Source organism: Salvelinus fontinalis, chromosome 1, assembly GCF_029448725.1.
Source record: "Salvelinus fontinalis isolate EN_2023a chromosome 1, ASM2944872v1, whole genome shotgun sequence".
Classification (NCBI taxonomy): Eukaryota; Metazoa; Chordata; class Actinopteri; order Salmoniformes; family Salmonidae; genus Salvelinus; species Salvelinus fontinalis.
Genome location: NC_074665.1, coordinates 41,003,002 through 41,016,939, shown reverse-complemented (window position 1 = coordinate 41,016,939; position 13,938 = coordinate 41,003,002). Strand labels below are relative to the sequence as shown.

Below are 13,938 nucleotides of genomic sequence, written 5' to 3'. Positions count from 1 at the left end.
GCGGCAAGCTTACTCCACTCCAGGCGACGCTTGGCATTGCGCATGATGATCTTAGGCTTGTGTGCGGCTGCTCGGCCATGGAAACCCATTTCATTAAGTTCCCGACAAACAGTTATTGTGCTGATGTTGCTTCCAGAGGCAGTTAGGAACTCGGTAGTGAGTGTTGCAGCCCAGGACAGACAATGTTTATTCAATTTGATTAACTGACTTGTTGGAAAGGTGGCATCCTATGACAGTGCCCCGTTGAAAGTCACTGAGCTCTTCAATAAGGCCATTCTACTGACAATGTTTGTCTATGGAGATTGCATGGCTGTGTGCTTGATTTTATATACGTCAGCAACGGGTGTGGCTGAAATAGCTGAATCCACTAATTTTAAAGGGTGTCCACATACTTTTGCATATATAGTGTACGTTAATTTGCATGTTTGGATTGGCATATTTCACTGATTGTCTTCATTTAAATAAATAATTTCACTGATTGAAGCTTCGGTTTGTGCCACTCTCCCAGTGCAAGGATTAAATTCAAACAGCCTTTTATCACCGCTACAGCCATTGTGTTCGCCAAGGAGCTGAAAATGTCAGCCACCATCACGGTAATAGGAAATTGATAATGTATTCTGAGGGCAATAGAGTGCCGCTCCCTTCCTCCACCCTCCATTTTTTTTCTGCTTCTCTCTCTCTGTCTCACTGACTCCCTATCTGCCTCCCCGCTATCTCTCTCTCTCTTTCCCTGCCTCCTCTCTCTCTCTGTGTCTCGGTCTGTGTCTCTCTGTCTCTATGTGTTTGTTTCACTGGTTTTCTTCTAGAGGACGTGAAGTAAAGGTTGCTTGTGTTCTGAGGGCTAATAAGACAATACAGTGTAAATTATCTCTGGAGCCTTCAACAGCTATCGAGTGGTTTCCCTGGGCAACTGGCCTCTCGCACCTGACCGCACATAAGCAAAGTCCTAAATGGCACCCTATTCCCTACATGGTGCATTACTTTTGACCAGAGCCATATGGGCCCTGGTCAAAAGTACTGCATTATATAGGGAATATGGTGCCATTTGGGACACAACCATATTTGCACAGTACATCCTTCCCAGTTCCAGGCGGCTGAAGACAGCCAGGCAATTTGGCCGTCTTGGTCCCTTGATCAAGGATTTAGTTAAAGAGGAAAATCAGACGATCGGGTCGGTGGACAGGCAGCACATTCTATTACACACTCTCTCTTACACACACACACACACACACACACACACACATACACACACAGACACACACGCACACAGACACACACGCACACACGCACACACACACACACACACACACACACACACACACACACACACACACACACACACACACACACACACACACACACACACACACACACACACACACACACACACACACACACACACACACACACACACACACACACACACACACAAATGCCTGTGCATACAAAACAGAAGGTACCACTTTATTTGGAGAGGCAGAAACATTTCAACTATCTACTAACCCTGACTCTAACCATAACCTTAACCTTAGCAAGCAACTGCTTAGCAACAGTAGTTTATTGATAGTATGACCATCTGTACAGATGGACTATCCAGATTATCCAAATAGTGTCTCTCTCTCGTTTTCCTTTCTCACCCACATCTTTCCCTGGCTTTCATCACCTTCCACCCTCTCCCTTGATTTCACACGCACACCCTCTCGCTTTCTCTCCCACCCACTTCTTTCTCCATGTGTGTTTCTGTCTAATTTAGGTGACATAGTGGCAGGATATAAAAACAACTGCAGAGCCCATAAATATGGATTAGATTAGCCTGGCATGCTGCACTTTCACTCTATGAAATCCCAGTGGTGCCACATGCTAATTGTGTCTGCTATGTGTGCATGTATTATTCATTATTTTTGCCTGTATCTTTATCAGACACAGCATACATGCATCCATTTTCACTATTGCAAAAACATAGTCTAAGCCAAAGCAGCAAATGATTTTTTAACCTTTATTTAACTAGGCAAGTCAGTTAAGAACATATTCTTATTTACAATGACGGCCTAACCCGGACGACGCTGGGCCAATTGTGCGCCGCCCTATAGGAGTCCCAATCACGGCCGGTTGTGATACAGCCTGGAATCGATCCAGGGTCTGTAGTGTCGCCTCTAGCACTGAGATGCAGTTCCTAAGACCACTGCGCCACTCGGGAGCAGAATTATGATACAGTTGTAATGCATTTTAAGACTTGTCATGAGCATTTGAGCTTCATAATGTCTTATCATTATGATGACTAATGACAAAATAAGAGCCATTTGAGTCAGTTGAAATTTGGATACATAGAGACACATAACACGTTGTAAACCATTATAAAGGCTGATGCATGTTTATAACGAGTTAAAAAGCATTATACTTGCAGGTGTAACAGATGTGGATTTGTGAATCTCACTTCTCAGCCGGAAAACTTGCGACTGGTTAGAATGTATCAGGACAGCGATCACATGTCTGCAAGGCAAATGTCCCGGGTTCTAGTCTTGGTGTGAGCTAGAGCAGAAGGAATTGGTACAGCTAAGCAATGCACAGTGACGTCCGCTACACAGGCTGTGTTTCTTTCGAATTCAGTGCATGTCAGTCCTGTCAATGGTTAGTCATCATAATTGAGTTAAGTTAGTCATGACCGACTTTGTTGAATGTTCATGTCTACTTGTATGCTCTCTCGCTCTCTCTGTCTCGCTCTCTGTCTCTGTGCCCTATTCCTCCCCCCTATACCTAGGGCTCTATTAAATCCGCATCGCGGAAGTTTAGCTTTCTGGGTAGTTGTAATTTACAGTTTTTTACAATCACTTTGGCACTAATTTCAGAACCTTGTGGTCACTTTTCAAAACTCTAGACACAAAACTCAAAACGGTCATCACTTGTAACACAGGCTGTCCAATGTTCAAAACATTGCATTGTGCATTCATATCTTTAAAGAAACCTTGCACTTGCAGAATCATTGGTTCAAATAACTCATTTGTTTATGAAATACCATAGGAACATTCATTTAGATCACCCACACACAAGATACCGATAGTTTCCCTGTGTAGTTGTTCGTACAATCATTAAATATTGTAGTACAAAATATGTGATACATGTTTCATTATGCTACTACACGTAAATACATCACTGTAAAAGGACTAGTAGAGAGAATACTACAGACACAGTGGAATCATTGAACAAAATATGAAGTGTATTGATGAAATACAATAAAATCACAACATAGGTTTCTTTGAATCAAAGCAAAAACAATTAGCTACAAAAAAATAAAAAAACAGTTAAAGGTCAACTGCAGTGTTCCTCACCTGGCTTACTGTAAAAAGCTAAACAAAAGATTGATTACTGTACTTCTATATTCCATTAACCCTGTCTTGTGGATTTGGCCACAAGTTCTCATCCACATCACAATGGTTGTTTTCATTAGCTAAACATCTTGGGAAGAATCTTCGGGCATGGTGAATCCTGGCCTGACACTGGTCTGCCGTGATGTCATTGCATGCGTCATCCATGGCCTGGAGAAGGGTGGCTTGTTCGTGAGGGCGCCTATCATATACCTTCCACCTCCATGTGGAGAAAAAATTCCTCAATTGGGTTAAGGAAAGGAGAGTATGGGGGTGAGTACAGGGTGGTAAATTGTGGATGGGCCTGAAACCATGCTTGCACCATTTGAGCATGGTGGAACCTGACATTATCCCACACAATGACATAGGTCATGCCATCAGCTCTACAGACCGGATTTAGCTCATCAAGGAAGGTTACATTCGAACAGCGAATCATGTGGCTGCCTGCAACTCAATATATAGAGTATATAGAGTCGAGAGCTTTAGATGTTGTTCGACCAAACATTAGAACGGACAAGATGCGAAATCTAAGCAACTTTGACCGTGGTATGATTGTTGATGCCACACATTGTCACGCCCTGACCTTAGTATTCTTTGTTTTCTTTATTATTTTGGTTAGGTCAGGGTGTGACATGGGTGATTATATGTTTTTGTCCTGTCTAGGGGTTTTGTATGTTTATGAGGTTGCGACCAGTCTAGGGGTTTTGTATGTCTATGGTTGCCTAGATTGGTTCTCAATTAGAGGCAGCTGTTTATCGTTGTCTCTGATTGGGAACCATATTTAGGCAGCCATATTCCTTGAGTATTTCATGGGTGATTATCTATGTCTATGTTAAGTTGCTTGTGTCAGCACTATGATTATATAGCTTCACGTTCGTTTTGTTGTTTTTGTATAGTTCATTCCGTGTTCTTTCTTTATTAAAAGAAGATGTATTCAAATCACGGTCTCATCGCTATAACAAACGTGACACACATGGTGATTCCAGCATCTCAGAAACAGCTGCCTTCCTGGGATTTTTACGCACTACAGTCTCCAGAGTTTACAGAGAATGGTGCGATAAACAAAACACATTCAGTGAACGGCAGTTCTGTGGGCAGAAACACCTTGTTAAGGAGAGAGGTCAGAGGAGAATGTCCAGACTCATTCAAGCAAACAGAAATGCCACAAATGCTCAAATAACAGCTTTTTAAAACAGTGGTGTGCAGAAGGGCTTCTCTTAATGTACAACACCGTAAATAACCCAGGCTGTTGTGGAGGCAAAAAGGGGGTCCTACCCAGTATTAGACAGGTGTACCTAATAAAGTGTCATTTTGAACAGGTGATTTTAGTTCAACGAACAAATTATCTTAGCTTTATGTGTATTGTATCCAAGCAATTGGAAAAAGAGTTTTGTGTCTAGAGTTTTGAAAAAGGACATCAAGGTTCTGAAATTAGTGGCAAAGTGATTCAAAAAAATTGTAAAGGCAATGTTACTGCTTTAGTGGAGACTGCATTCACGGTAAACGCTGCATGTCTGCTCAACCGGAAATTACAGATTGAATAGAGCCCTTAGTCATGACTGAGTTAGACACAAGTGACCAACTCTGCTTGACTTGTGTGTGTTCTCTCTCTCTCTCCTTCTGTCTCTCCTCCATCCATCCGTCAGGGTGTCTGTGTGTGACGAGGACAAGCTGACGCATAACGAGTTCATCGGAGAGTCGCGGGTGGCCCTGCGCCGCGTGAAGCCCGACCAAACCAAGCGCTTCAACATTTGTTTGGAACACCCACCGCCTGTGAGAAAGAGGGAGAGAGGGATGAGGGGGAGCGAGGGACGGAGGGGGGATGGAGTTCACTTTATTGGACTTTTTCAGGAATTTCTCTCACATCATAAGTTCTTCTTCTTGAGTCATCTCTTCCCCACCCCGTGCCAAACAAAACCAGACAGTCAAAAAGTCAGATCCAAACCACCAGCGATGAGAAGATAGATAAAGGCAGATTACAATAAAAAGGGATAAGGGAGTGAATGTTGTTTATAATAAGGGTTACAAGAGGAAAATCAGACCACTCTGATATTAAAACGGATGGCCCCCTCTTTAGCAAAATATATTTGACCTAAACCCTCCCTGAACGTTTGGAAATAAAAAGTTTGCTAAACACAAAATAATAAAACTAATTGGAGGATAACCGAGAACATGTCTACCGTTTACCCTCACTTCTTCAACAGACCAGAGTGTTAGATATGCATCCTGTAAGCCTTACATGGCAATGCAGGAATTGTAATAGTGCCCAGGGCTGTGGGCCAGAAGGTTGTGGGTTCGCAGACCACTGTAGACAAGAGTAGGGGTGGTCTAAGGCATTGCATCGTAGTGCTAGCTGTGCCACTAGAGATTCTGGGTTCAAGTCCAGGCTCTGTTGCAGCCGGCCGCAACCGGTAGATCCATGGGGCGGCACAAAATTGTCCCAGCATCGTCTGGGCTAGGGAGTGTTTGGCCGGCAGGCATGTCCTTGTCCCATCACGCACTAGTGACTCTTATGGCAGGCCGGGCGCAGTGCACACTGACACAGGCACCATGTGTACAGTGTTTCCTCTGACACATTGGTGCGGCTGGCTACCGGGTTAAGTGGGCATTGTGTAAGAAGCAGTCCACAACCCTTGGTTGGGTTGTGTTTCGGAGGATGCGTGGCTCTTCGCCTCTCCAGAGTCCGTACGGGAGTTGCAGCGATGAGACAAGACTGTAAATTTCAATTGGATACCACAAAATCGGGGAGAAAAAGTGGTAAAAAAAAAAGAGTAGGGGTGGAAAAATCTCCTTTATAGTTAAAAGTATTACATGAATCGATCATCGTATTTGCTGGTCTGAGAAAAAACATTTTTTATAAACCTTTCATGCAATTCTAAATCATTTTACAAATTGTCACGAACCGGCTCGAAGTTCGTAACAAAAAGGGAGACAACGTGGAGATATGGAATAACAAAATATATTTATTAACTGAAGTAACTAAATACAATTAACAATGGTGTGTGTAATCAGTAGTGTAAGTGAGTGGTTGCGTGCATAAATGTGATGATGAAGGTGCCGACGCAAACAAAAACAGCCACAAAAAATGCCACAACCAAAATCTATCAGTGTCTGCATGGAGAGAGTCTCCCCAATGAATGGGGAAGAGGTGTATTTAGCCCGGGATACACCTGAACCCGGGTGTGTCCCATTTTGCTGACGACCCTCCTAGCTCCGCCCACCGACATCCTATTAAGGAAAACAAGAGCAAAGAGAGAATTCGGCAGACAGAGTGGGAGGGTCATCACAATATAAGCAGAATATTTTTTAATACCACACAAATTACCAGGTGTGACGGTAAAACAGTGATGCAGACAACGTTAAATTAAGAATGGTTTAATAATCCAACAGGGGCAGACAATAGACAGGTCAAGGCAGGCAGGGGTCAGTAAACCAGAGGTGAGGCAACGGTACCGGATGGCAGGCAGGCTCAGGGTAGGCAGAGGTCAATAATCGAGGTGGGGCAAATGTACAGATCGGCAGGCAGGCTCATGGTCAGGGGCAGGCAGAGTGGTCAGGCAAGCGGGCTAAGAGTCAAGACAGGCAAGGGTCAAAACCAGGAGGGTGAGAAAAAGAGAGACTAAGAAAAGCAGGAGCTGAGACACAAAACTGCTGGTTGACTTGACAAACAGGCAGCAGACAAACACAGGTATAAATACACAGAGGATAATGGGGAAGATGGGCAACACCTGGAGGGGGGTGGAGATAATTACAAAGGCCGGTTGAACCAGATCAGTGTGACAAATTATGGAAATTACAGGCTAAGAATAGACAGAGGCCGATGTGTTCATAATAATCATATTTATCCAAATGCCAAATCAGTGTGTCTTGTTTGCAACTAAATTGTCCCTGTTTGCAAATAATTCAATCTGAAACTATAACGGCACAAGGTGAGACCCAGATGCAGACACAGGAGGCAGATGGTTAGAGTCTTAGTTGTTTATTTATATCCAAAAGGAGTAGGCAAGAGAATGGTCGTGGACAGGCAAAAGGTCAAAACCAGATTCTGAGTCCAAGAGGTACAGAGTGGCAGACAGGCTTGATGTTAGGGCAGGCAGGTGGGTCAGGCAGGCGTGTCCAGAAAAAACAGGCAAGGGTCAAAACCGAGAAAACTAGAAAAAGAGAATAGAAAACATACAAGACGAACTAGCACAGAGAGACAGGAAACACACTGGGGAAAAGGATAAATGGGGAAAATAAGCGACACCTGGAGGAGGTGGAGACAATCACAAGAACAGGTGAAACAGATCAGGGCGTGACAGAAACGTAATTTGGAATCTGAGCATGGAACTTTCCAAAAGTTAGGCCTAACTTTCCACCCCATACAGAGTACGCCTACCGTTGCAGAAAAATGTAAGCTTTAATTGCTGGCTACACTTCTTCAGTTGCGTAACCCAACGAGAGAAGATTACAGGTGTTTCCCTAAAAGCTGTCTGGGTTTAAGCATCTTCTATTGTACATAAAGTGAATAGCTTAATCAGTTGATAGTGACAGAATTAGATTACTTCCAAGCAAAGTAAATGTTTTTGTCTCCTCGGCTATAGGACATTGTAGCTCAGCCTCTGAATGTCAAATAAACAAAACAATGATATCCCCATATGCATCAAAGTCACGTCTTTCCCGGGTATTTTACAGTACAGCTTGTTTCTAGAATAAAGCACTGCGGACCAAAGCGCTGTTATAGATCATTTTATATAATCAGATCTGTTTTATTTTCTTCAAAATCTTAAGCTAACAAGGGGTAGGCCTGTGCTTTTTGACATTTTATTTTAAAATAAGGTAGGCCTATGGCATACCCTCTCATACCCCCTCAATTCGAGTCTTGGTTTTAACTTAACAGCCGTTCACTGACACAGAGGTAGGCTATTTTAAGAGTGAATAGTGGGTGGAGGAACTGACCGACAAATCTATGCTTATAGCAGCCTATTGCTTAATTTCATCTGCCACACAGTTAGGCTTACCTCTTATTTCTTAATAGGTGAACATAGGCTCCAACACAAAGCCCTCTTGTTGTTAGTAGTCTAATTAAAATGAAGACGGTTGAAATGCCTAGTCGAATTTGCCTTCTTTCAGCACTATGAGCTGTCCATTTCCGATTGCTGCTGCTTCAAGTTTCAGCACCGCAATGTAAATGATTCGAATCTGTCTTATTGTGAGGTCAATAACTCTGATAAAGACATAATGGGCAAGAAACATATTGTTTTTAATCAAATCAATTATAGTAGTAGCAAGCTATCAAAGATGACCTCCGGTCCTCCCCTTCGCACTCTCTTTTCAAACTGAACAGAACATAAACTATAGGCCAGTCTTCACGCACGTTTTTGGACTAGGCTTAATAGCCACCAAAAATCAAAAGAAGCCTTTGACTCTCCTCCTGAACTGCCACCGTAGCCCTACACAGCACAGCCATTGGTTAGGCAGCACACAAAAACTTTTTTGATCAGTAAGAGCAGAGCAGCCTGGGCCTCAGGGTTGGAATATCCTTTGCAGTGTGTAATGCTGCCTAGTTTTATTTAGACCACTCCAGCAGATATCTTAGAAAGATAACTTGTTCCGTGCTTCTCTGAGCACGCACTTCGTAGCCTATAGGCTATGGATCCTTATTGAGACCCCATGAAATAGCCTATAGACACACTTGATATTGCGTGCCCAGCGAAGCTGTGAAACCTATTGTTATTCTTTGAATTCTTATTATTTTCATTTTCCTTGACTTGGTCAAATAACTCAAGCAAAGATAGTAAAAAATATATATATACTGTATTTGGCACACAGACACTAGAGGTCATGAGTAACTTGGTCAAAAATAATGGCACTGATTGGCCTATGAGGTGCTGTTATAAGCAGTCTCGCTTAAACCTTCAAATCCGTCGCCTCTTTAGACCTAGAGACTTGAAATGCTGAACAAATTTGCCTCAAGGACCCAATGGTCTCTCAGGATAGATTTTCCTACATCTTGAACATTTTTGAAAACGTATTCTCATTCTTCTCTCAACTTAGTTTCAGAAAAGCTAAAGGATTGGCTGAGTTATTTATAAATCAGATTTTACCTGTCCATTTAAATCCTTTGTAAATCCACTTCACAATGGCTTATCAACTTGAAACCATTTTAGGGTCACAGTTCTCTTTTTTGACTGTAACTGTAATAATTAAAATAATCACAAAACATCTTTTCATGGACTAAAAGTCAGATTGACTCAAAATTTCACAGTAGTCACTAAAGAGTTAGAGAAAATAATGTTCAATAACATTCAAAGATGGGCACACAATACCAGTGGATTCCTATTAGCACATACGTCTTCTCATGAACCATAGGAACAAAAGACACCAATTTGGAATGTAGGCCCATGGTACATGTCTTAACTTGGTTTAAGAAAATCTTGGTCAAAAGATGGTTGAGTTATTGACCTATCAAAAATCCGATTTGACATGTCCATTTAAACCAATGTTAATCCACTCCACAGTGTCCTATCAACTTGAAACTTATCATCGCTATCATGGATGTCTGAAAGTCAAACAGAATTTGGTATGGATGTCTAAAAAAACAAGGAAACTAGAAACAACTAATTGTTTGCATATGTAACGCTAATGCTCAAAGTCATCTGCAATCATCTTCTCCTCATTAACCATATGTCAGATTCCCTCCAGGTTTTGTATTTACTCATTACGTCAGTCTTTAATAGTTGCCGCATTCAAAACATAAGCTGTGTGAATAGTAAGTCACTGCTACCTTAGATGGCTGCACCAGACTAGATGGCGGCACTATAAATGCCATTGGCACCAGTGGCACCATAGGATACTAGAGCAATAACACTTGATCAAGTGGACTTTGTCTAATGCAAAGGATTGTTAAATTATGCTGACGAATAATGTGAAAAACAGGTTTTTAGAAATTTATAAATTTATTAAAAAAATGGAAATACCTTATTTACAAAGGTATTCAGACCCTTTGATATGAGACTCGAAATTGAGCTCAGGTGCATCCTGTTTCCATTGATCATCCTTGAGATGTTTCATCAACTTGATTGGAGTCCACCTGTGGTAAATTCAATTTATTGGACATGATTTGGAAAGGCACACACCTGTCGAAATAACTCCCCAAATACGGGTATCGCAAGCTTGTAGCGTCATACCCAAAAAGACCCGAGGCTATATTTGCTGCCAAACCTGCTCCAACAAAGTACTGAGTAAAGAGTCTGAATACTTATGTAAATTTGCAAACATTTCTAAAAACCTGTTTTTCTTTTTCATTATGGATTATTGTGTGTAGATTGATGAGGGGGGTAAAAAAAACTATTTAATCAATTTTAGTCTAAAGCTGAGACGTAACAAAATGTGTTAAAAGTGAAAGGGTCTGAATACTTTCCGAATGCACTATATGTGGTCTGAACGTAGTGAAAAGTGGATATTTTATTTGGGAAAATATGAAACCGGAAGTCCTGCCTCTTGCTCTGTCAGGATACGACAGTTGTGAGGGTATATTTAAGTATTTTGGAATGCTAATGTGGAGTGAACCGACTGAGATTGAAATCATTTACACAAGCAGAATTAAGTAATGACTTTAAGAATGATTACAAGCTGCATTCTTTTTTTTATTTTTTTAAATTTTCTCCCCTTTTCTCCCCAATTTTCGTGGTATCCAATCGCTAGTAATTACTATCTTGTCTCATTGCTACAACTCCCGTACGGGCTCGGGAGAGACGAAGGTCGAAAGCCATGCGTCCTCCGAGGCACAACCCAACCAAGCCGCACTGCTTCTTTAACACAGCGCGCCTCCAACCCTGAAGCCAGCCGCACCAATGTGTCGGAGGAAACACCGTGCACCTGGCCCCCTTGGCTAGCGCGCACTGCGCCCAGCCCGCCACAGGAGTCGCTGGAGCGCGATGAGACAAGGAAATCCCTACCGGCCAAACCCTCCCTAACCCGGACGACGACAAGCTGCATTCTAAGATAACAAACCTACAGCACAGACTAAACTTCACTTGCGTCATTCACTTGTGATACTGAGAGATAAACATGCTAATGCTTTCACTGATTGCACATAAAGGAAGATAGTTGTGAACCGTGTTCATTGCTGCTCGCAGCTATATTTATCTTTATTTCTCTTTCTCTCTCTCTCCATCCCTCTCTCTCTCTCTCTCTCTCTCCAGCTTCCCTCCCCTTCTGCAATGAGCGCGGCACTGAGAGGCATTTCCTGCTACCTGAGAGAGGTACGCCAAAAACACCCCTTCGCCTCTGTCTGTCTGACCATGGTTCAAACAAACTGTGCTGTGCCGACATCGCACGGCGCTTGACTTTTAAAGGCAGTGTTGGCTTGAGCAACACCGGATTCAAAACTTTGAACTTTTTCCATTTAAATTATTATATAAAATTCTTGCCACCAATAGAATGTTATATAAATGGGGGATTAAACCATCCCAGCTCTGCAGGTTTTGCTACGAAGAGACAGAATCATTAGATCATTTGTTTTGGTACTGACCATATGTAGCTTGTTTTTGGTTGCAGGAATGGTTGAAGAAGTGAAACATTTACCTGGCGCTAACTCTGCAGATAGCACTACTGGGTGACTTGAAAAGTCATAGTCAATCGATCAAAAATATAATAATATTTAAAACAAAAATATTTGTCTTTAATTTACAATCTGTAGAAACTATGACAATAGAAAGGTTCAGAACTTTCAAAACATAAAAAAATGTAAACTTAAATATGACATTCAGACCCTTTACTCAGTACTTTGTTGAAGCAAACTTTGGCAGAAATTACAACCTTGTGTCTTCTTGGGTATGACGCTACAAGCTTGGCACACCTGTAATTGGGGAGTTTCTCCCATTTTTCTCTGCAGATCCTCTCAAGCTCTGTTCAGTTGAATAGGTAGCGTCGCTGCACAGCTATTTTCAGGTCTCTCCAGAGATGTACGATTGGGTTCAAGCCCGGGCTGTAGCTGGACCCCTCAAGGACATTCAGAGACTTGTCCCGAAGCTACTCCTGTGTTGTCTTGGCTGTGTGCTTCAGGTTGTTGAAAGGTGAACTTTCACCCCAGTCTGAGGTCCTGAGCACTCTAAGCAGGTTTTCATCAAGAATATCTCTGTACTTTGCTCCGTACATCTTTCCCTTAATCTCGACTAGTCTCCCAGTCCCTGCAACTGAAAAACATCCGCCCAGCATGATGCTGACACCACCGTGCTTCATCGTAGGGATGGTGCCAGGTTTCCACCTGACGTGACCCTTGGCATTCAGGCCAAAGAGTTCAATCTTGGTTTCATCAAACTAGAGAATCTTGTTTCTCATGGTCTGAGAGTCGTTTAGGTGCCTTTTGGCAAACCAAGCAGGATGTCATGTGCCTTTTACAGAGGAGTGGCTTCTGTCTGGCCACTCTACCATAAACACCTGATTGGTGGAGTGATGCAGAGATGGTTATCCTGGAAGGTTCTCCCATCTCCACAGAGGAACTCTGGAGCTCTGTCAGAGTGACCCCCGGGTTCTTGGTCACCTCCCTGACCAATGCCCTTCTCCACCGATTGCTCAGTTTGGCGGCCAGCTCTAGGAAGAGCCTTGGTGGTTTCTAATTTCTTCCATTGAAGAATGATGGAGGCCACTGTTTCTTGGGGACCTTCAATGCTGCAGACATTTTTTGGTATCCTTCCCCAGATCTGTGCCTCGACACAATCCTGTCTCAAAGCTCTTTCGACCTCATTGCTTGGTTTCTGCTCTGACATACACTGTCAACTGTGGGACCTTATATAGACAGGTGTGTGCCTTTCCAAATCATGTCCAGTCAATTGAACTTACCACAGGTGGACTCCAATCAAGTTGTAGAAACATCTCAAGGATGATCAATCGAAACAGGATGCACTGTATAAGCAGGAAGTAGAAGCCTAAGTGTTGTTGTCCATTAGTTTACTCCAATTAGGGGAGGGGTGTTAGGGTTAGTGGAAAATAATGAAGGAAAATATATTTAAAAAATATAGATGTATACAATACCAGTTAATTGTTTGGAATCACCTACTCGTTCAAGGGTTTTTCTTTATTTCACTATTTTCTACATTGTAGAATAATAGTGAAAACATCAAAACTGTGAAATAACACATATGGAATCATGTAGTAACCAAAAAAGTGTTAAACAAATAAAAAATATAATTTATATTTTAAATTCTTCAAAGTAGCCACCCTTTGCCTTAATGACAACTTTGCACACGCTTGGCATTCTCTCAACCAGCTTCATGAGGTAGTTACCTGGAATGCATTTCAATTAACAGTTGTCCCTTGTTAAAAGTTCATTTGTGGAATTTATTTCCTTCTTAACCTGTCTAGGATGAGAGTGCCGCTAGCGGCACTCCCCCCCCACCCCCACTGAAAAACCAGTGCCGCGAAATTCAAAAAAAAAATATTTTTTAAATATTTAACTTTCACACATTAAAGTCCAATACAGCTAATGAAAGACACAGATCTTGTGAATCCAGTCAACATGTCCGATTTTTAAAATGTTTTACAGGGAAGACACAATATGTAAAGATGTACATCTATTACCTAAAAACACATT

At 42.1% G+C, this 13,938-nt stretch overlaps 1 protein-coding gene across 2 annotated transcripts in view; it reads left to right on the top strand.

Moving 5' to 3' along the window:
- The window catches only part of LOC129854380 (double C2-like domain-containing protein alpha), an 84,779-nt gene that overhangs the window by 40,990 nt on the left and 29,851 nt on the right, over nucleotides 1-13,938 (top strand). For both annotated transcript variants that reach the window (XM_055921357.1, XM_055921348.1), the window contains exons 6-7: nucleotides 5,009-5,135; nucleotides 11,549-11,608. In XM_055921357.1, the coding sequence (XP_055777332.1) occupies nucleotides 5,009-5,135; nucleotides 11,549-11,608 (187 nt within the window). The remainder of the gene's footprint in view (nucleotides 1-5,008; nucleotides 5,136-11,548; nucleotides 11,609-13,938) is intronic.